General features: G+C 42.0%; 1 protein-coding gene across 8 annotated transcripts in view; it reads left to right on the top strand.

The window, feature by feature from the left end:
* Positions 1-24,180, top strand: part of LOC139765610 (zinc finger protein 131-like) — a 178,165-nt gene that overhangs the window by 58,700 nt on the left and 95,285 nt on the right. Inside the window, exon 5 of one of the 8 annotated variants that reach the window (XM_071693269.1) lies at positions 19,043-19,159. The exons of the other annotated variants lie outside the window; for them this stretch is intronic. Within the exon in view, the coding sequence (XP_071549370.1) occupies positions 19,043-19,144 (102 nt within the window). The 3' untranslated portion in view covers positions 19,145-19,159. Of the gene's footprint in view, positions 1-19,042; positions 19,160-24,180 lie in introns of those variants that run through there. 8 annotated transcript variants of the gene reach the window in all.

The following is a 24,180-nucleotide window of genomic DNA, read 5'->3' as shown; positions in this document are numbered from 1 at the left end:
GCTTTGTGGAAGGTCTTAAGAGTATATGGTGTGGGAGGTAAGTTGCTAAAAGCAGTGAGAAGTTTTTATCATGGGTGTAAGGCATGTGCACAAGTAGGATGAGAGAAGAGTGATTGGTTCCCAGTGAAAGTTGGTCTGCAGCAGGGGTGTGTGTGATGTCTCCATGGTTGTTTAATTTGCTTATGGATAAGATGGTTAGGGAGGTAAATGCATGAGTTTTGGAGAGAAGGGCGAGTATGCAGTCTGTTGGGGATGAGAGGGCTTGGGAAGTGTGTTGGTTGTTATTCGCTGATGATACAGTACTAATGACTGATTCAAATGAGAAACTGCAAAAGTTGGTGACTGAGTTTGGAAAAGTGTGAGAAAGTTGAGAGTGAATGTGAGTAAGAGCAAGGTTATTAGGTTAGGCAGGGTTGTGGGACAATTTAGTTGGGATGTGAGTTTGAATGGAGAAAAATTGGAGGAAATGAAGTGTTTTTGATATCTGAGAGTTCACTTAACAGCGAATGGAACCATGGAAATGGAAGCGAGTCATAGGGTGGGGAAAGGGGCAAAAGTTCTGGGAGAGATGAAGAATGTATGGAAAGAGAGAATGTTACCTTGGTGTGCAAAAATGGGTATGTTTGAAGGAATAGTAGTAGTTTCAACAATATCATGTGGTTGCAAGGGATGGGCCATAGATCGAGTTGTACGGAGGAGGGTAGATGTGTTGGAAATTAGAAATGTTTGAAGACAATATGTGGTATGAGGTGGTTTGATCAGGTAAGTAATGAAAGGGTAAGAGAGATGTGTGATAATGAAAAGAATGTGGTCGAGAGAGCTGAAGAGGGTGTGTTGAAATGGTTTCGACATATGGAGAGAATGAGTGAGGAAAGGTTGAGGGAACAAGGAGAATCAGGAGAGCAAATGGAGGTGCAAGGAAGGAAAAAGATTTTGAGCCAGCAGGACCTGAACATGCAGGAGGGTGAGAGGCCCACAAGGAATAGAATGAATTGGAACGACATGTTATACCAGGGTTGACACACAGTCTATGGACTGAACCTGGGCATGTGAGATGTGTTGGGTAAACCATGAAAAGTTCTGTGGGGCCTGGATGTGTATAGGGAGTTGTGGTTTGTGTGCATTACACATGACAACTAGAGACTGAATGTGAACGAATGTGGGGTGGCGCTGAGAATGGATGAAGGCAAGCGAGTATGAATATGTACATGTGTTCACAGATATATGTCTGTGTATGCATATGTATGTTTGTATATGTACATGTATGGGCATGTATGTACATATGAGATGATGGGTCTCCCTTCATCTGTTTCCTGGTGCTCCCTCGTTGATGCGGGAATTGGTGATCAGTTACATGTTGAACATCTTTAATTTGGTAACCTTGGGACCTGGCCATTCCCAGACCACAGAAAATGCAGGAAAACAGAACTTGACCCCTAAGGGAACCCTCTTTGTAAACAAATACCCAACCCCTAGTCTTGCCAGCTCATTCTACATACTTATTGCTGTGTTATCAAGGATAGAAAAAAGCTTAAAACAGCAAATGATACAACCATTAATGCTTCCGAACAAGGTTTTTATTGTTACATCAGATTACATTAGAAGTACCTCTAGATGGAGACTCAGTATCTTGGGCAAGGGTTTCTCATGGCATATGATGTCAATACAGGGCAGATTTGTCAGCATTATACACTTTTCTGGGGCTAAGTTTTCTGCTGCCATTAACTATGCACGTTCATCCACAGACATTGTCGCAGCTTTGTGATGAGTAGATAATGTAACGAAAGCACTGCGTCAGTCCCAGTTGGGTAGCCGGTTCATACACTCTCCCACTCTGTACATATTGCTGTTGGTTGTTTTGATAGAGAATTGGAGTTTTTATAGATTCTTTTAATACAGTCTTACACTACAAGCTTCCATGTCAGCACTATGCTTTTCACCGCATTCACTATGTACTGAAATTCCATGTCTCCACTTCAACTTGTGTAACCATCCATGCAAATATTCAGTCATAGTTTAGCCTCAGTTCTCCCTGGGGATAGGGGAGAAAGAATACTTCCCACTTATTCCCTGCGTGTCATAGGTGACTAAAAGGGAAGGGAGCTGGGGGCTGGAAATCCTCTCCTCTCTCTCTCTCTCTCTTTTTTTTTTTTTTATTTTCCAAAAGAAGGAACAGAGAAGGGGGCCGGGTGAGGATATTCCCTCAAAGGCCCAGTCCTCTGTTCTTAATGCTACCTCGCTAATGCCGGAAATGGCGAATAGTATGAAAGAAGGATGAGAGAAGTTTAGCTTCAGTTCTTCATGAAAAACTTAGGCCTGCTTGATGAACATCCCCCCAGAAATGCTTACACCTTCATTATGTGGGAGCTTAAACCACTTTATAAGTGCACTGTCTGATTCTGTTCTCATGGCTCCTTTCAAAGTTTTCCAAAACTTTAAACTTTTCTGGCTTTCATTTTCTGCAAAAAACTGAATGCATGAAATTTACAGGACTTGATTAGCTCAGCTGCAGTTTAAACAGTTTTTAGCACCTCAGTGCTGCTAACAGCAGATCCATAGATTAATGGCAGCAGATTCAAAATGTGCCAGAACATGCGAGTTACTGACCACAGAGTGTTGAATTAGAGATACAACCTGTATAATAAAAATGAATGAATTCTATTCATCCATTATTGTTTTGAAATATTGCAAGTTCTCTTTGCAATTTGTGGAATATGTGCATTTTCAATCTCGAGTAGTGTGTTTGTAGAATTATTCCACGTTTCCTCTGTTGTGTGAACATCAAGAAGATTTGTCCAATTGGTAGTGTGAATTTCATGTCTAATGTTTTCAAAATTTGCTCACCACTGATTTAGGATCAAGAGTTTGTTATTTATTTCAGATTCTAGATTTATCTCTAATCTAGTCAAATTGTGATTGCCGTTTGACAAACTCTTGCTTACTTCGCAAGAATTGATTTAAGTTTGTATCACTGGTGAGGAGAAGGTCTAGAATGTTTTTACCTCTAGTTTCTTTTTATTAACTGTTCCAGAAAAGCATCTTTAATGAGTTCCGTTAGTCTCGTTCCCTCTTTCAGTCACCTGTTAACGTGTTCCTGTTTATGTTTGGGCTGCCCCTACTATTATAACCTCTTTACTGTTTACTGTAGTTTTGATTTCATTGTACAGCATCTTATTGTTGTATTCATTTTGCTTAGGAGGTCTGTAAATAACACCGAGATGTAGTTTACTTTTTGACTTGTTGGCAATGTCAGTATAAAGAGAGTCATAAGTGTGTGTGTCTACTTTGCTTATCTTAATAGCATGTAGATTGTCATCACCACAGATCAAAACTCCGCCTATCCTGTGTAAGAAATCTTTCTTAAATGGTTCGTATCCAGATATTACTAACTCAGGACTTAAGTGTTTATTCACAGAGATTACCCACATTTCTGAGATTGCAATAATGTTCAGTCTTTCAGTAACTTCATAGGATATAAGTTCATTGTGTTTTGTAGTGATGCTCCTGGCATTTCGTATGTTAAACTTATCCCCCTTAGAGTTGATTCTCTCTCTCTCTCTCTCTCTCTCTCTCTCTCTCTCTCTCTCTCTCTCTCTCTCTCTCTCTCTCTCTCTCTCTCTCTCTCTCTCTCTCCCCCCCAGCTGTGGGAGAGATATGGTTCTCCATCTGTTTTGGGTTCACCACCTTACTCTGACCCTCCCCATACTGGACCCAACTGGCCTTGGCCCTAAAAGTTGCCTGAGAGTTGACCTGTAGCTGTGCTACCCTGCTGCTCATACTGCTGAGTTGTTCCCAAACAACCCTCCCTAACCTTTCATTGCTAATTCCTCTGCCTGTGACGTTACTGCTAATCTCTAAGGATCCCTACCACCAAGGTCCCATCCAGTCTCTCCTGCTACCCTTATTGTAGTCAAACTGGACGCCTTGTTCCTCAGATCCCTTTCACATTCACATTCCCACCACAGCGACTCACCTTCCACAGCTACCCCCTCACCCTCCCTCATTCTCCTAGTTCCTTCATTAGCTCGACTGTAATTTGCTCTCCTGAATAGCTTATCTCTTTCAGAAAAAAGGCATAATGCTCTCATCTAATTCTTTACCAAAGTGGGCTTTTCCTATTCCATTTAAGTGAAGAACATCCCTCATGTACAGAGATTTCACATGACTAAAATGGTCCCACAGTTCTATACTGAACACACTATTTTCCTCTCCACAGAGAGCTTCGATTCTTCTGTATATCCCCAGCATTCTGCTGAGGGTGCAGGAATTGATGTCATACCTTGGCAGTAATCCTGATATTATAAGCTTCCTATGACTTTCTTAAACATGCTGATAAGTTCCCTGTCCTCCGCTAATATTTCTTTCTGTCTCCCATTAACTACTTTGTTCATCCCCACCTGAAAGACAAAAATCACATCTTCAGGATTGTTTGAGACATTATGTAGGACTTGTTCAATCCTAGCCTCTTGGTAACAACAGTTCCTCCTATTTCTACACACCACATAGAACTGGTCCTGATATCTCACTTTGGAGTCCCTGACTAGGATGATGCCATGATCATCCTGTACTTCATTGTCTAGTATGCTAAACTTCCTGTCAGTGGAGAGTTCATTGCTATGATGTTGTTAGGTAATGCAGCAACAAGTTTTCCTCACAGTTTGGAAGGTGGAAGTATCCTCCAACTTCATTTCAATGGTTGCTCTCCTAATATCTAAGCTATCTACCATAGATGATATACCTATATCTGTTACTAAGATTCAGGGATTTCACTAAGATTCAAGTGGGTCACTAAACGGCACGCAAAAAGACTTGTTATCGCTTCCTCATTTTCCCCCTTCACCAATGTTTTCACTTGCTCTCTTGCCTTTTGCACATAATTTATGTCCTTCGAAAACATCTTTTTATTCTTCCAAAAGTTTAATGATACTCTCTCCCCCCAACTCTCATTTGGCCTCTTTTTCTACCCCCTGCATCTTCCTCTTTACCTTTTGCCACCTTCTCTTGTACATCTCCCAATCATTTGTACTCTGTACCTGTAAGTACCAGCCAAAAATCCCCCTTTTCTCTTCTAGCAACTTCTTCATCCTACCACTCATTTCCCTTTCTAATGTGCCCTCCTTCCACCTTTCCCATGCCACATGCATCACTGCTTCCCTAAATACCTTCCATTCCTTACCTTTTCTTTTCACTATGTTTACTCTCACCTTTTGCCAATCTACACTCAATCTCTGCTGGTATATTTTCACGTCTCATTCCAAGGTCACTTACTCTCACCACTCTCTTCCCCAACATTGTTTTCTCTTTTTCAAAAACCTTTACAAATCTTCGCTCTCGCCTCCACAAGATGGTAATCAGACATCCCACCAGCTGCCCCTTTCAGAACTTTCACATTCAAAGATCTCTCTTTTGCATGTCTTATCAATTAACACTTAATCTAATAATGTCTTAACCATCTCTCCTACTCACATACATATACTTGTGTATCTCTTTCTTTTTAAACCAGGCATTCCCAATCACCAGTCTTTTTTTATGCACTCATTTCCACATGCTCTTCACCATTTCCATTCATAACACTGAATACCTCTTTTGAACCAATTACACCCTCAACTGCAACATTACTTATCTTCGCATTTAAATCACACCCCTCACCTGCTTAGTTATTTTGCATTTGAATTACTTATCTTCGCATTTAAATCACACCCCTCAACTGCTAAGTTACTTCGCATTTAAATTGCCCATCACTAATTCACAGTCTTATGCACCAAAACACTTGCCTTTCATGATCTTTCAGCTCGTAGCCAGATGCGTAAGCACCAGTAATCACCCATCTCTTGCCATCCACTTTCAGCTTTACCCACATCAATCTAGAATTTACTTCCATACATCCTGTCACAGACTCACACAACTCCTTCCTCAGTTGCAGTGCTACTCCTTCCTTGGCTCTTCTCGTGTCAACCCCAGACCTTTTTTCTATGACATTATCAAACCATTCTTCCCATTACCTCTGAGCTTCGTTTCAATTAAAGTCAGAACATCCAGGTTCCTTTTCTCATACATATTACCCATCTTCTCAATTCTAATCTTGGTTACATCTGCACACATTCAAACACCCCAATCTGAGCCTTTGAGGAGGATGAGAACTTCCCACCTAGCTCCTTTTTCTGTTTCCACTCTTAGAAATTGAAATACAAGAAGAGCAGGGTTTCCAGCCCCTCTGTTCCTGCCCCCTTTAGTCGCTTTTTACAACACACAAGGATTTCAGGTAGAATTCTTACTTCACTACCTCAGGGATATATGCCTCACAACCATAAAACATTGTTGGAACCACTGTTCTTTCAAGCACACCCAGTTTTGCTCTCCAAGATAACTTTCTTGCCTTCCACACATTCTTCGACACTCCTGGAACCTTCACCCCCTCCCCCACCCTGTGACTCACTTTCGCTTCCATGGTTCCATCTGCTGCCAAATCCATTCTCAGACATCTAAAACACTTCACTTTCTTCAGTTTTTCTTCATTCAAAATCTCCCAATTTCCTTGTCCCTCAACCCTACTGAACCTATTAGATAACGTTGCTCTTATTCACATTTACTCTTGGCTTTCTTCTTTCACACACTAAACCAAACTCAGTCACCAGCCTCTGCAGGTTCTCACCCGAATCAGCCACCAGCGCTGTATCATCAGCGAACAACAACTTACTCACTTCCCAAGCCTTCTCATCTACAACAGACTGCATACTTGCTCCTCTCTCCAAAACTCTTGCATTTCTCTCCCAAACAACCCCAGGGATATATATATATATATCCCTGGGGATAGGGGAGAATGAATACTTCCCACAGGGAGTGCTCATCCTTCTCGAAGGCTCAGATTGGGGTCTAAATGTGCATGAATGTAACAAAGATGAGAAAAAAGGAGAGATAGGTAGTATGTTTGAGGAAAGGAACCTGGATGTTTTGACTCCGAGTGAAACAAAGCTCAAGGGTAAAGGGGAAGAGTGGTTTGGGAATGTCTTGGGAGTAAAGTCAGTGGTTGGTGAGAGGACAAGAGCAAAGGAGAGAATATCACTACTCCTGAAGCAGGAGTTGTGGGAGTATGTGATAGAGTGTAAGAAAGTAAACTAGATTGATATGGGTAAAATTGAAAGTGGATGGAGATGGATGAGTGATTATTAGTTCCTATGCACCTGTTCATGAGAAAAAAGATCAAGAGAGGCACGTGTTTTGGGAGTGGCTGAGTGAGTGTGTTAGCAGCTTTGATGCACAAGACCAGGTTATAGTGATGGGTGATTTGATTGCAAGGTGAGTAATGTGGTAGTTGAGGGTATAATTGGTGTGGATGGGGTATTCATTGTTGTAAAGGAAATAGTGAAGAGCTTGTAGATTTGTGTGCTGAAAAAGGACTGGTGATTGGAATACCTGGTTTAAGAGAGAGATATACATAAGTATACATATGTAAGTAGGAGAGATGGCCAGAGAGCATTACTGGATTACGGGTTAATTGATAAGCGTGTGAGAGAGAGACTTTTGGATGTTAATGTACTGAGAGGGGCAGTGGGAGGGATGTCTGATCATTGTCTTGTGGAGGCGAAGGTGAAGAGTTGTAGAGGTTTTCAGAAAAGAAGAGAGAATGTTGGGGTAAAGAGAGTGGTGAGAGTAAGCTTGGAAAGGAGACTTGTGTGAGGAAGTACCAGGAGAGATTGAGTGCAGAATGGAAAAAGGTGCAAGCAAATGACGTAAGGGGAGTGGAGGAGGAATGGGATGTATTTAGGGAAGCAGTGATGGCTTGCACAAAAGATGTTTGTGGCATGAAAAAGGTGGGAGGTGGGAAGATGAGAAAGGGTAGTGAGTGATAGGATGAAGTAAGGGTGTTAGTGAAAGAGAAGAGAGAGGCATTTGGACAATTTTTGCAGGGAAGTAGTGTGAATGAGTGGGAGATGTATAAAAGAAAGAGGCGAAGGTCAAGAGATAGGTGCAAGAGGTGAAAAAGATGGCAAATGAGAGTTGGGGTGAGAGATTATCATTAGATTTTAGGGAGAATAAAAAGATGTTTTGGAAGGTGGTAAATAAAGTGTGTAAGGCAAGAACGAATGGGAGCATCGGTGATATGGACTAATGGGAAGGTAATAACAAGTAGTGGTGAAGTGAGAAGGAGATGGAGTGAGTATTTTGAAGGTTTGTTGAATGATAGAGTGGCAGATATAGGGTGTTTTTGTTGAGGTGGTGTGCAAAGTGAGAGGGTCAGGGAGAATGGTTTGGTGAACAGAGAAGAGGTAGCGAAAGCATTACGGAAGATGAAAGCCAGCAAGGCGGCGGGTTTGGATGGTATTGCAGTGGAATTTATTAAAAAAGGGGGTGACTGTGTTGTTGACTGGTTGGTAAGGATATTCAATGTATGTATGGCTCATGATGAAGTGCCTGAGGAATAGCAGAATGCATGCATAGTGCCTTGTTCAAAGGTAAAGGGGATAAAGGTGAGTGTTCAAATTATGGAAGTATAAGTTTGAGTATTCCTGGGAAATCATTTGGGAGGGTATTGATTGAGAGGGTAAAGGCGTGGACAGAGCATATGATTGGGGAAGAGCAGTGTGGTTTCAGAAGTGGTAGAGGATGTGTGGATGAGGTGTTTGTTTTGAAGAATCTATGTGAGAAATACTTAGAAAAACAGATGGATTTGTATGTAGTATTTATGGATCTGGAGAAAGCTTATGATAGAGTTGATAGAGATGCTTTGTGGAAGGTATTGAGAGGATATGGTGTGGGAGGTACGTTGCTAGAAGCAGTGAAAAGTTTTTATTGAGGATGTAAGTTATGTGTATGAATAGGAAAAGAGGAAAGTGATTGGTTCCCAGTGAATGTTGGTTTGCGGCAGGGGTGTGAGATGTCTCCATGGTAGTTTAATTTGCGTATGGATGGGGTTGTTAGGGAGGTGAATACAAGAGTTTTGGAAGGAGGGACAAGTATGCAGTCTGTTGTGGATGAGAGGGCTTGGAAAGTGAGTCAATTTTCGTTTGCTGATGATACAGCACTGATGGCTGATTTTGGTGAGAAACTGCAGAAACTGGTGACTGAGTTTGGTAAATTGTGTGAAAGAAGAAATCTGATATTAAATGTGAATAAGAGCAAGGTCATTAGGTTCACTAGGGTTGAGGGACAAGTTAATTGGGAAGTAAGTTTGAATGGAGAAAAACTGGAGGAAGTGAAGTGTTTTAGATATCTGGGAGTGGAATTAGCAGCGGATGGAACCATGGAAGCGGAAGTGAGTCACAGGGTGGGGGAGGGGGTGAAGGTTCTGGGAATGTTGAAGAATTTGTGGAAGGTAAGAACGTTATCTTGGAGAGCAAAAGTGGGTATGTTTGAAGGAATAGTGGTTCCAACAATGTAATATGGTTGGGAGGCATGGGCTGTGGCTAAGGTTGTGCGGAGGAGGGTGGATGTGTTAGAAATGAAATGTTTTAGGACAATATGTGGTTTGAGGTGGTTTGATCGAGTAAGTAATGAAAGGGTAAGAGAGAGTTGTGGTAATAAAAAGAGTGTGGTTGAGAGATCAGAAGAGGGTGTATTGAAATGGGTTGGTCACATGGAGCGAATGAGGAAGGATAGATTGACAAAGAGGATATATGTGTCGGAGGTGGAGGGAATGAGAAGTGGGAGACCAAATTGGAGGTGGAAGGATTGAGTGAAAAAGATTTTTAGCCATTGGGGCCTGAACATACAGGAGAGTGAAAAGCGTGCAAGGAATAGAGTGAATTGGAACGATGTGGTATACCGGGACCAGCGTGCTATCAGTGGATTGAATCAGGGCATGTGAAGCATCTGGGGTAAACCATGGAAAGTTTGGGACCTGTATGTGGAAAGGGAGCTGTGGTTTTGGTGCATTACACATTACAGCTAGAAACTGAATGTGAATGATTGTGGCCTTTGTTGTCTTTTCCTAGCGGTACCTTTTCAAGCATGCAGGGGGAGGGAAGTGTCATTTTATATGTGGCGGGATGGCGGCAGGAATGGATGAAGGCAGCATGTATGAATATGTGCATGTGCATATATGTATATGTCTGTGTATGTATATGTATGTATAAGTTGAAATGTATAGGTATGTATATGTGCGTGTGTGGATGTTTATGTATATACATGTGTATGTGGGTGGGTTGGGCCATTCTTTCACCTGTTTCCTTGCACTACCTCGCTAACGTGGGAGACAGTGATAAAGTATAATAAAAAAGATAGAATATGCACATATACATACACATACATAGACATACATATATACAAATGTACTTATTCATACTTGCGTGCCTTTATCCGTTCCTGGCACTACCTCGCCTCACAGGAAACAGCATTGCTTCCCCCTGCTTCAGCAAGGTAGTGCCAGGAAAAGACAAAAAGAGGCCACATTTGTTCATACTTAGTCTCTAGCTGTCTTGTGTAATGCACAAAAACCACAGCTCCCTATCCACATCCAGGGCCCATAGACCTTTCCATGGTTTACCCCAGGCATTTCACATGAGGGTTTTAGGTATTGTGAAAAAGTTCATCCCTAAGTGTTATTAGGCTCAGTATGTGTAGATTCGATCTACTTACAGTTTTTCAATAGCATATCACCTTTGGATGGTAGGGGAAGGATGCAACTTTTTGTTTCATTTTTTTATTTTTTTTAAGTGAATAGGGGAAAACATTCCCATAGACTATACCATTAGGTTCTTAATGCATGGATTTGCTGTGAGCGTATTTTTCAAAGAATGCATATCCTGTGCATAATAAGGGAACTCTGTACTCCCTATTAAAGGAAAAGATACACTCAAAAGTAGACTGCTTAGATTTCGGTTTGTTGAATTGTGTTAAATAATGATGGGTTTTATTTATTCAAAGAAAATTGTTGATCAAAATATGTATGGTTGCGAGGCGTGGGCTATGGATAGAGTTGTGCGCAGGAGGATGGATGTGCTGGAAATGAGATGTTTGCGGACAATGTGTGGTGTGAGGTGGTTTGATCGAGTGAGTAACGTAAGGGTAAGAGAGATGTGTGGAAATAAAAAGAGCGTGGTTGAGAGAGCAGAAGAGGGTGTTTTGAAGTGGTTTGGGCACATGGAGAGAATGAGTGAGGAAAGATTGACCAAGAGGATATATGTGTCGGAGGTGGAGGGAACGAGGAGAAGAGGGAGACCAAATTGGAGGTGGAAAGATGGAGTGAAAAAGATTTTGTGTGATCGGGGCCTGAACATGCAGGAGGGTGAAAGGAGGGCAAGGAATAGAGTGAATTGGAGCGATGTGGTATACCGGGGTTGACGTGCTGTCAGTGGATTGAATCAAGGCATGTGAAGCGTCTGGGGTAAACCATGGAAAGCTGTGTAGGTATGTATATTTGCGTGTGTGGACGTATGTATATACATGTGTATGGGGGGGTTGGGCCATTTCTTTCGTCTGTTTCCTTGCGCTACCTCGCAAACGCGGGAGACAGCGACAAAGTATAATAAATAAATAAATAAATGGCTTAAATGTATTGTGCTAGGTACACTGTTAGTATTGTTACATACTGACTGGAAATCATTCATGAAGTAGTTGAAACATTTCTAGAAACTGGTCATAACATTCTTTTGCTTGAAAGAACACAGCTTTGAAAAAATAAGCTGAAGTCTCCAGCTATGATAGCTGATCCTCTCATCACCTCTGACATACACAACAGGAACTGTATAAGAATTGGAAGTGAATCTCATAAAGTATAACTAATTTCATTAGTATTAGAATTGCAAAGGAAAGGATTTGTAGAAATGAGATGAACTGTAGACCAATGAGGCAGCTTTTTTGGAAATATATCATGGATGGTAGTAACTTGAAGTTAATTAGGCACATCAGGTAAGTCCTTCTTAATGTAATCCTGCTTTGGAAATTTGAAATCTTAGTGTCATTAACTGGTAGTCATTTAATAAAGATTTGATCTGTGCATTAGGGGATACAAGAACTCATTTTCATGTATTGTTTTTATGGATGGTAGTGTAGTTACTGTTATGCTGCTTATAATCTCCTTTAATGGTGCTAGCTTACTGTTGAGGATAGTTTGTCTTGATTGGCATCATTTTCAGTTTTGTGTTTTAAAAGTCAGTTTTGTTATAACGTCTTTTCATTGAAGGAAGAAATATGTTAATGCAGAATTACTGATGACAAAAGCTTGGCAAATATTTCTTTTATGTAAAGCTTATGCCATTGAGAATTTGACTTTTTGTGTGTGAAAGGGATGGCAGAGGAGTTTGAATGTCGTTATCATTTGTAGATAGGAGACTTAGCAAGTGGACTGTGGAGGAAATACCTGGGGAATTAGACATGCCAAAAATAGTTTTAACTACATTTGGTAACATTTCGTACTTGAAGAACTTTGAATAGTAGGCATTATATATTTTAGACATACACCATACCTGTTCTCTTTTATTTGACTTCTGATCTTACTTTTTTTTCAAGGCCTGGTTTTGATGGTGATATCTGTTTGTGACTGTAGCATGTGATATAGAAAGGCATTGTTGAGGGAGTTTCTTGTTTAACTTGAGACTCTAGTCACTTTTGAGGTAACAAATGTTTCAGATTTTATTTTGGTGCATTATACATGATTTCTAGAGAATAGATGTGAGTGAATGTGGCCTTTCTTTGTCTGTTCCTGGTGTTACCTCACTAACGTGGGAAACAGCTACTAAGTATTAAAAGAAATTATCCTTAACTGAATCTTAGAATCTTCTTTTTTTGTTTGTTTGTTTGATATGTTAGCATAGATATTTGTTGAATGGGAAGCAAGTCTGTCATGTAGAGTGGCCACCTTTCTTTTACATGACAGACCACTAAGAGCTCCTTAGAAATGAGCTTACTATGCTACAGGTGGCAACTTTGGTGCACTTATCATTTATGCCTAAATGCTTAGTGAGTTAACTTGTCAGCTTCACTTAAGGAGTTAACTGTGGAAGTTGTATGGTAACATTCACATATACATCCCCTTAGGTGGATTATAGATTTAGATTTACATCTTTAGCTTGTATTTTGTTATGTCTGTCTCCAAAGTAGAAAAAAAAATCATTGTTATTACCTATTGGTACTGTGCTGAGAGGGAGTGTATTAGACTATTTGTTGTTTTTGTCTGTATTACATAATACTTGCTAAATGTAGGCTTCTCAGTTTGATACACCATGCATAGGTTTATCTTATCCACTTAAGCTAGCGTATTCATCTGTACCCACTGTACTTGTCAGTAGCAGATTGAAGTCTTGAACTCTTGATACTGATTTTATAACCACTTTGCTTGTTTTACCTTTGTTGCTCATTGGTGTTCTTTTGCTCAGTGTCTTCTGCCTTATCATGAATTTTAACAGATTTGAAATCCCCCCCCCCCCCCCCTCTCTCTCTCTCTCTCTCTCTCTCTCTCTCTCTCTCTCTCTCTCTCTCTCTCTCTCTCTCTCTCTCTCTCTCTCTTTCTCTCTCTCTCCCTCCCTCCCTCTCCCTCCCCCTCCCTCCCTCTCCCTCCCCCTCCCCCTCCCTCCCCTCCCTCTCTCTCTCTCTCTCTCTCTCTCTCTCTCTCTCTCTCTCTCTCTCTCTCTCTCTCTCTCTCTCTCTCATATATATATATACTTAGAAAAGCAAATGGATTTGTATGTAGCATTTATGGATCTGGAGAAGGCATATTATAGAGTTGATAGAGATGCTCTGTGGAAGGTACTAAGAATATATGGTGTGGGAGGCAAGTTGTTAGAAGCAGTGAAAAGTTTTTATCGAGGATGTAAGGCATGTGTATGTGTAGGAAGAGAGGAAAGCGATTGGTTCTCAGTGAATGTAGGTTTGCGGCAGGGGTGTGTGATGTCCCCATGGTTGTTTAATTTGTTTATGGATTGGGTTGTTAGGGAGGTGAATGCAAGAGTTTTGGAAAGAGGGGCAAGTATGAAGTCTGTTGGAGATGAGAGAGCTTGGGAAGTGAGTCAGTTGTTGTTCGCTGATGATACAGCGCTGGTGGCTGATTCATGTGAGAAACTGCAGAAGCTGGTGACTGAGTTTGGTAAAGTGTGTGAAAGAAGAAAGTTAAGAGTAAATGTGAATAAGAGCAAGGTTATCAGGTACAGTAGGGTTGAGGGTCAAGTTAATTGGGAGGTAAGTTTGAATGGAGAAAAACTGGAGGAAGTGAAGTGTTTTAGATATCTGGGAGTGGATCTGGCAGCGGATGGAACCATGGAAGCGGAAGTGGATCATAGGGTGGGGGAAGGGGCGAAAATTCTGGGGGCCTTGAAGAATGTGTGGAAGTCGAGAACATTATCTCGGAAAGCAAAAATGGGTATGTTTGAAGGAATAGAGGTTCCAACAATGTTGTATGGTTGCGAGGCGTGGGCTATGGATAGAGTTGTGCGCAGGAGGATGGATGTGCTGGAAATGAGATGTTTGAGGACAATGTGTGGTGTGAGGTGGTTTGATCGAGTGAGTAACGTAAGGGTAAGAGAGATGTGTGGAAATAAAAAGAGCGTGGTTGAGAGAGCAGAAGAGGGTGTTTTGAAGTGGTTTGGGCACATGGAGAGGATGAGTGAGGAAAGATTGACCAAGAGGATATATGTGTCGGAGGTGGAGGGAACAAGGAGAAGAGGGAGACCAAATTGGAGGTGGAAAGATGGAGTGAAAAAGATTTTGTGTGATCGGGGCCTGAACATGCAGGAGGGTGAAAGGAGGGCAAGGAATAGAGTGAATTGGAGCGATGTGGTATACCGGGGTTGACGTGCTGTCAGTGGATTGAAGCAGGGCATGTGAAGCGTCTTGGGTAAACCATGGAAAGCTGTGTAGGTATGTATATTTGCGTGTGTGGACGTATGTATATACATGTGTATGGGGGGGGGGTTAGGCCATTTCTTTCGTCTGTTTCCTTGCGCTACCTCGCAAACGCGGGAGACAGCGACAAAGTATAATAAAAATAATATAATAATATATATATATTTTTTTTTTTTATACTTTGTCGCTGTCTCCCGCGTTTGCGAGGTAGCGCAAGGAAACAGACGAAAGAAATGGCCCAACCCCCCCCATACACATGTATATACATACGTCCACACACGCAAATATACATACCTACACAGCTTTCCATGGTTTACCCCAGACGCTTCACATGTCTTGATTCAATCCACTGACAGCACGTCAACCCCGGTATACCACATTGCTCCAATTCACTCTATTCCTTGCCCTCCTTTCACCCTCCTGCAAGTTCAGGCCCCGATCACACAAAATCTTTTTCACTCCATCTTTCCACCTCCAATTTGGTCTCCCTCTTCTCCTCGTTCCCTCCACCTCCGACACATATATCCTCTTGGTCAACCTTTCCTCACTCATTCTCTCCATGTGCCCAAACCATTTCAAAACACCCTCTTCTGCTCTCTCAACCACGCTCTTTTTATTTCCACACATCTCTCTCACCCTTACGTTACTTACTCGATCAAACCACCTCACACCACACATTGTCCTCAGACATCTCATTTCCAGCACATCCATCCTCCTGCGCACAACTCTATCCATAGCCCACGCCTCGCAACCATACAACATTGTTGGAACCACTATTCCTTCAAACATAGCCATTTTTGCTTTCCGAGATAATGTTCTCGACTTCCACACATTCTTCAAGGCTCCCAGAATTTTCGCCCCCTCCCCCACCCTATGGTCCACTTCTGCTTCCATGGTTCCATCCGCTGCCAGATCCACTCCCAGATATCTAAAACACTTCACTTCCTCCAGTTTTTCTCCATTCAAACTCACCTCCCAATTTACTTGACCCTCAACCCTACTGTACCTAATAACCTTGCTCTTATTCACATTTACTCTTAACTTTCTTCTTCCACACACTTTATCAAACTCCGTCACCAGCTTCTGCAGTTTCTCACATGAATCAGCCACCAGCGCTGTATCATCAGCGAACAACAACTGACTCACTTCCCAAGCTCTCTCATCCCCAACAGACTTCATACTTGCCCCTCTTTCCAAAACTCTTGCCTTTACCTCCCTAACAACCCCATCCATAAACAAATTAAACAACCATGGAGACATCACACACCCCTGCCGCAAACCTACATTCACTGAGAACCAATCACTTTCCTCTCTTCCTACACGTACACATGCCTTACATCCTCGATAAAAACTTTTCACTGCTTCTAACAACTTGCCTCCCACACCATATATTCTTAATACCTTCCACAGAGCATCTCTATCAACTCTATCATATGCCTTCTCCAGATCCATAAATGCTACATACAAATCCATTTGCTTTTCTAAGTATTTCTCACATACATTCTTCAAAGCAAACACCTGATCCACACATCCTCTACCACTTCTGGAAAAAAGAAAAAAAAAAAAAAAAAAAAAAAATATATATATATATATATATATATATATATATATATATATATATATATATATATATATATATATATATATATATATTTTCTTTTCTTTCTTTCATACTATTCGCCATTTCCCGCGTTAGCAAGGTAGCGTTAAGAACAGAGGACTGGGCCTCTGAGGGAATATCCTCACCTGGCCTCGTTCTCTGTTCCTTCTTTTGGAAAATCAAAAAAAAAAAAACGAGAGGGGAGGATTTCCAGCCCCCCGCTCCCTCCCCTTTTAGTCGCCTTCTACGACACGCAGGGAATACGTGGGAAGTATTCTTTCTCCCCTATCCCCTATATATATATATATATTTTTTGCTTTGTCGCTGTCTCCCGCGCCTGCGAGGCAGCGCAAGGAAACAGACGAAAGAAACGGCCCAACCCACCCCAATACACATGCACACACACACCTCCACACACGCAAACACACATACCCACACAGCCCTCCATGGCTCACCCCAGACGCCCCACACGCCCCGACTCAATCCACCGACAGCACGCCAACCCCGGCACACCACACCGCTCCAACCCACCCCACTCCCCCCCCCCACCCCCCCGCACGCCCAGGCCCCGACCACACAAAATCCCCCCCACTCCATCCCTCCACCCCCAACCCGGTCTCCCACCTCTCCTCGCTCCCTCCACCTCCGACACACACATCCCCCCGGTCGACCCCTCCCCACCCACCCCCTCCATGCGCCCAAACCACCTCAACACACCCCCCTCTGCTCTCTCAACCACGCTCCCCCCCATCTCCACACATCTCTCCCACCCCCACGCCACCCACTCGATCAAACCACCCCACACCACACACCGTCCCCAAACATCTCACCTCCAGCACATCCATCCTCCCGCGCACAACTCCATCCACGGCCCACGCCTCGCAACCACACAACACCGCCGGAACCACCACTCCCCCAAACACACCCATTCCCGCTCTCCGAGACAACGTTCTCGACCTCCACACACTCTTCAAGGCTTCCAGGATCCTCACCCCCTCCCCCACCCCACGATCCACCTCCGCCCCCACGGCTCCATCCGCTGCAAGATCCACCCCCAGACATCCAAAACACTCCACCTCCTCCAGCCTTTCTCCACTCAAACCCACCACCCAACCGACCCGACCCTCAACCCCACTGTGCCCAACTACCCTGCTCCCATTCACACCCACTCTTAACCCTCCTCTCCCACACACCCCACCAAACTCAGCCACCAGCCCCTGCAGCCCCTCACACGAACCAGCCACCAGCGCCGCATCATCAGCGAACAACAACCGACCCACCCCCCAAGCTCCCCCACCCCCAACAGACTCCACACCCGCCCCCCCCCCCCCAAAACTCTTGCACTCACCTCCCCAACAACCCCATCCACAAACAAACCAAACAACCACGGAGACATCACACACCCCCGCCGCAAACCCACACCCACCGAGAACCAATCACCCCCCCCCCCCCCCCACACGCACACACGCCCCACATCCTCGACAGAAACCCCTCACCGCCCCCAACAACTTGCCTCCCACACCATATACTCCCAACACCCTCCACAGAGCATCTCCATCAACTCCACCCCATGCCTTCTCCAGATCCACAAACGCTACATACAAATCCACCCGCCCCCCCAAGTACCTCTCACATACACCCCCCAAAGCAAACACCCGATCCACACACCCCCCACCACCCCCGAAACCACACCGCTCCTCCCCAATCCGACGCTCCGCACATGCCCCCACCCCCCCAATCAACACCCTCCCACACAACTTACCAGGAATACTCAACAATCCCACACCCCTTCAATTTGAGCACCCACCCCCATCCCCCCCGCCCCTGCACAACGGCACCATGCACGCACTCCGCCAACCCTCAGGCACCCCACCATGAGTCACACATACACCAAATAACCCTACCAACCACTCAACAATACAGCCACCCCCCCCCCCCCCCCCCTCAACAAATTCCACTGCAACACCACCCAAACCCGCCGCCCTGCCGGCTTTCATCTTCCGCAAATATACTTTTTTTTTTTTTTATACTTTGTCGCTGTCTCCCGCATTTGCATATATATATATATATATATATATATATATATATATATATATATATATAAAGGCCCAGTCCTCTGTTCTTAGCGCTACCTCGCTAATGCGGGAAATGGCGAATAGTATGGAGAGAAAAAAAAAATATATATATATATATATATATATATATATATGTGTGTGTATGTATATATATATATATATATTTCCCTGGGGATAGGGGAGAAAGAATACTTCCCACGTATTCCCTGCGTGTCGTAGAAGGCGACTAAAAGGGAAGGGAGCGGGGGGCTGGAAATCCTCCCCTCTCGTTTTTTTTTTTTTTTTTTTTTTTTTCCAAAAGAAGGAACAGAGAAGAGGGCCAGGTGAGGATATTCCCTCAAAGGCCCAGTCCTCTGTTCTTAACGCTACCTCGCTATCGCGGGAAATAGCGAATAGTATGAAAAAAAAAAAAAAAAAAAAAATATATATATATATATATATATATATATATATATATATATATGCTCCAGTTATAGCAATATGACTTTAGTGTTACTAACCTATCATTGGTTTAGTATTTTAACTGAATTAATGCACAGTTTTGAAAGGTGATCTGCATTAGGTTTCAGGACTTTTTTTATTTTCTTAACAGAAGCCCACATCAAGTCTGGACCTTAACTTAAATACAGAAAGGTTAATGAAAGGCAAAAAGAAGAGACAAAGGTGGGTATTTACAAAATTTGGAGGAAGTTAAAAGCCCATCTTTTAAAATGTGCCAGGTCATACTTGTTGGAAAAGACATGAAAGGGGAGAGAGTACCACAGCCTCAAGTTATAAGGAAAGTCATCATTAATTTTTTCATCTCCAGGTTTAAGAGACAATATGAAACCATTCATTATTCTTAGATATACTTCTTATTATTTCCTTTGTAGTAGAATTGAAATTTCATTAGATTAAACATTCATTTGTTTCCAATAGTCTTTTGGAAAGGTTTAGCAGTGTGTTTTTATTGAATCTTAGTATCTTTAACTGAGGTGATTGCCATTGTGGTTGTTTAGTGTGTTTCTTCGTGGGTATATTGGTCAGAATGTGATGTGTCATACCCTGATAGTATACACTTAAGAGGAAGACTTGGAAATATGAGGTTTGGAATAGGTGAACCCGTTTTAACTATAATGAGCATTAAAGATCTCTAAACTTAGGAGCTTAGGCCTCATTTGATCAAGGGGTGAAAAAGCTTGACAAGTTTTTTGTTGATCTGCACAGACTTTTCTAATTTTGCATGCTAATCAGGCTTCAGTTTGCAAGTTTCAGTTTAGTCTCTTCATCAATACTCAGCCATTAATTTTCGTTTTTGGGAAAGGGAAGCTGACAATTCATAAGGATCTGATGTTTTTGCTGCTCTGAAAAACAAAAGAATGCTGACATGATTTACTCAGACTTTTACAAATGTGACCATGGTTTAATAGCACATCAGATGTGAAAGATGGTAATAACTGGAAGAATTGGGAGGTTGATATACAACTGAAGTACAACTATTTAACAAACAGATCACGACATATTGTTGTAAGCCAAGCCATCTCCAGTGCCTCCATAGTATAAAGCTCAGTCCCCCAAGGAATTGTACTAGACCTCTCTTGTTCCACATTCTTATATCTGACATTGACACAAGTGGAAGCCACAGTTTCTGTCATTCTTTGCTAAATGATGCAAGAATAAGAATGAAAATTACATCAGTAGAGGATGCTGAAAAGCTGCAAAGAAAGTTAAACGAAGAAATCAAAAGCAATACAGATCACTGGAGAGATACAGACACTATCATAAGCCAGTTGAATAATGTGAAAGATCTTGGAATAATAATGTATAATGAGTGTACCTCAGCAAACACAACAAAACAATGATTGTCTCCTGCTGAAGGATGGTGGGCCAGATCCCATGGACTTTCAAGACAAGAGAAGAAATACCAGTGACTACATTGTTTCAAGGTGTTAATTCTTTCACAAATTGAATATTTCTGTTCAGAGGTCACCCTTCAAGGCAGGCAAAATTGCAGAATTAGAAAGTGTTCAGAGACCTTTCACAGTCCATATTGAAATGCCAAAGGAAGTAAGTTACTGGAAATGGCTGAAATCTCAAGAGGCTATACTCCCTGGATTTTCTATTCATGGAAAATTCAAGAAGGTATGGTTCCCAACTTGCAATGATGATGACATCTTAGAGGCGCAGTAGACTTGGAAGACTTTATGAAATACTACCGCTCAAATCCAAAAGTGTCATATGCACAAAAATAGAGAATACCTTTAATAGTTAGGGCCCAAGACTCCTCAACTCCCTGCCTCGTATCATCAGAAACACCATGGGAAGTATGGTAGAGAAGTTCAAGAGAGCTCTATATTGTGTGAGGAGGTTGTTGTGGGTGTGTGAGAGACCTGATATGATTTGATATCACAGGGAATGTTAAGGGAAGTAATTGTGGAGTGGAAGAATGGGTGAAATGGAATATTTTGAGTTAGTATGGGCATGCGGAAAGAATGCAAGATAAGGACTTTACCAGGAAAGAGTTTCATAAAACAGTTAAAGGGGTTGTTGTGAGAGGAAGATCACTTGTGACCACCTGGTTGTGTGTGTATAGGGGTCATGGTTTCAGTACAATAAACATGAGAGCTAGAAATTGGAAGTGAGCAAATAAGGTCATTTCTTCGTCTGTTCTTGGCACTACCTCGCCAACATGGTGAACAAGTATGAAAGAAATGTTCCTAAGAGGTAGGTTTGCAGTCTAGCTAGGATGAGGATGCGTGGGAGGTGATTCACGTATTGTTTGCTGATGGCATGGTGCTGGTGGCAGATATGAGTGGGAAATTGAAGAAATTTGTTTCTGAGTTGGGTAGAAATGTTAGGTATAGCACTGTAAGAATGTGTGGAAGTCGAGAACATTATCTCGGAAAGCAAAAATGGGTATGTTTGAAGGAATAGTGGTTCCAACAATGTTGTATGGTTGCGAGGCGTGGGCTATGGACAGAGTTGTGCGCAGGAGGATGGATGTGCTGGAAATGAGATGTTTGAGGACAATGTGTGGTGTGAGGTGGTTTGATCGAGTGAGTAACGTAAGGGTAAGAGAGATGTGTGGAAATAAAAAGAGCGTGGTTGAGAGAGCAGAAGAGGGTGTTTTGAAGTGGTTTGGGCACATGGAGAGAATGAGTGAGGAAAGATTGACCAAGAGGATATATGTGTCGGAGGTGGAGGGAACGAGGAGAAGAGGGAGACCAATTGGAGGTGGAAAGATGGAGTGAAAAAGATTTTGTGTGATCGGGGCCTGAACATGCAGGAGGGTGAAAGGAGGGCAAGGAATAGAGTGAATTGGAGCGATGTGGTATACCGGGGTTGACGTGCTGTCAGTGGATTGAATCAAGGCATGTGAAGCGTCTGGGGTAAACCATGGAAAGCTGTGTAGGTATGTATATTTGCGTGTGTGGACGTATGTATATACATGTGTATGGGGGGGTTGGGCCATTTCTTTCGTCTGTTTCCTTGCGCTACCTCGCAAACGCGGGAGACAGCGACAAAGTATAATAAATAAATAAATAAATGGCTTAAATGTATTGTGCTAGGTACACTGTTAGTATTGTTACATACTGACTGGAAATCATTCATGAAGTAGTTGAAACATTTCTAGAAACTGGTCATAACATTCTTTTGCTTGAAAGAACACAGCTTTGAAAAAATAAGCTGAAGTCTCCAGCTATGATAGCTGATCCTCTCATCACCTCTGACATACACAACAGGAACTGTATAAGAATTGGAAGTGAATCTCATAAAGTATAACTAATTTCATTAGTATTAGAATTGCAAAGGAAGGATTTGTAGAAATGAGATGAACTGTAGACCAATGAGGCAGCTTTTTTGGAAATATATCATGGATGGTAGTAACTTGAAGTTAATTAGGCACATCAGGTAAGTCCTTCTTAATGTAATCCTGCTTTGGAAATTGAAATCTTAGTGTCATTAACTGGTAGTCATTTAATAAAGATTTGATCTGTGCATTAGGGGATACAAGAACTCATTTCATGTATTGTTTTTATGGATGGTAGTGTAGTTACTGTTATGCTGCTTATAATCTCCTTTAATGGTGCTAGCTTACTGTTGAGGATAGTTTGCCTTGATTGGCATCATTTTCAGTTTTGTGTTTTAAAAGTCAGTTTTGTTATAACGTCTTTTCATTGAAGGAAGAAATATGTTAATGCAGAATTACTGATGACAAAAGCTTGGCAAATATTTTCTTTTATGTAAAGCTTATGCCATTGAGAATTTGACTTTTTGTGTGTGAAAGGGATGGCAGAGGAGTTTGAATGTCGTTATCATTTGTAGATAGGAGACTTAGCAAGTGGACTGTGGAGGAAATACCTGGGGAATTAGACATGCCAAAAATAGTTTTAACTACATTTGGTAACATTTCATACTTGAAGAACTTTGAATAGTAGGCATTATATATTTTAGACATACACCATACCTGTTCTCTTTTATTTGACTTCTGATCTTACTTTTTTTTCAAGGCCTGGTTTTGATGGTGATATCTGTTTGTGACTGTAGCATGTGATATAGAAAGGCATTGTTGAGGGAGTTTCTTGTTTAACTTGAGACTCTAGTCACTTTTGAGGTAACAAATGTTTCAGATTTTATTTTGGTGCATTATACATGATTTCTAGAGAATAGATGTGAGTGAATGTGGCCTTTCTTTGTCTGTTCCTGGTGTTACCTCACTAACGTGGGAAACAGCTACTAAGTATTAAAAGAAATTATCCTTAACTGAATCTTAGAATCTTCTTTTTTTGTTTGTTTGTTTGATATGTTAGCATAGATATTTGTTGAATGGGAAGCAAGTCTGTCATGTAGAGTGGCCACCTTTCTTTTACATGACAGACCACTAAGAGCTCCTTAGAAATGAGCTTACTATGCTACAGGTGGCAACTTTGGTGCACTTATCATTTTTGCCTAAATGCTTAGTGAGTTAACTTGTCAGCCTTCACTTAAGGAGTTAACTGTGGAAGTTGTATGGTAACATTCACATATACATCCCCTTAGGTGGATTATAGATTTAGATTTACATCTTAGCTTGTATTTTGTTATGTCTGTCTCCAAAGTAGAAAAAAAAATCATGGTTATTACCTATTGGTACTGTGCTGAGAGGGAGTGTATTAGACTATTTGTTGTTTTTGTCTGTATTACATAATACTTGCTAAATGTAGGCTTCTCAGTTTGATACACCATGCATAGGTTTATCTTATCCACTTAAGCTAGCGTATTCATCTGTACCCACTGTACTTGTCAGTAGCAGATTGAAGTCTTGAACTCTTGATACTGATTTTATAACCACTTTGCTTGTTTTACCTTTGTTGCTCATTGGTGTTCTTTTTGCTCAGTGTCTTCTGCCTTATCATGAATTTTAACAGATTTGAAATCCCCCCCCCCCCCCCCCCCTCTCTCTCTCTCTCTCTCTCTCTCTCTCTCTCTCTCCTCTCTCTCTCTCTCTCTCTCTCTCTCTCTCTCTCTCTCTCTCTCTCTCTCTCTTCTCTCTCTCCTCCCTCTCTCCTCCCCCTCCCTCCTCTCTCCCTCCCCCCCCTCCCTCCCCCTCCCTCCCTCTCCTCTCTCTCTCTCTCTCTCTCCTCTCTCTCTCTCTCTCTCTCTCTCTCTCTCTCTCTCTCATATATATATATACTTAGAAAAGCAAATGGATTTGTATGTAGCATTTATGGATCTGGAGAAGGCATATTATAGAGTTGATAGAGATGCTCT

This window comes from Panulirus ornatus, chromosome 55, assembly GCF_036320965.1.
Source record: "Panulirus ornatus isolate Po-2019 chromosome 55, ASM3632096v1, whole genome shotgun sequence".
In the NCBI taxonomy this organism is placed as follows: Eukaryota; Metazoa; Arthropoda; class Malacostraca; order Decapoda; family Palinuridae; genus Panulirus; species Panulirus ornatus.
The sequence above is the reverse complement of the archived record's forward strand: the minus strand, read 5'-3'. Positions and strand labels throughout refer to the sequence as shown.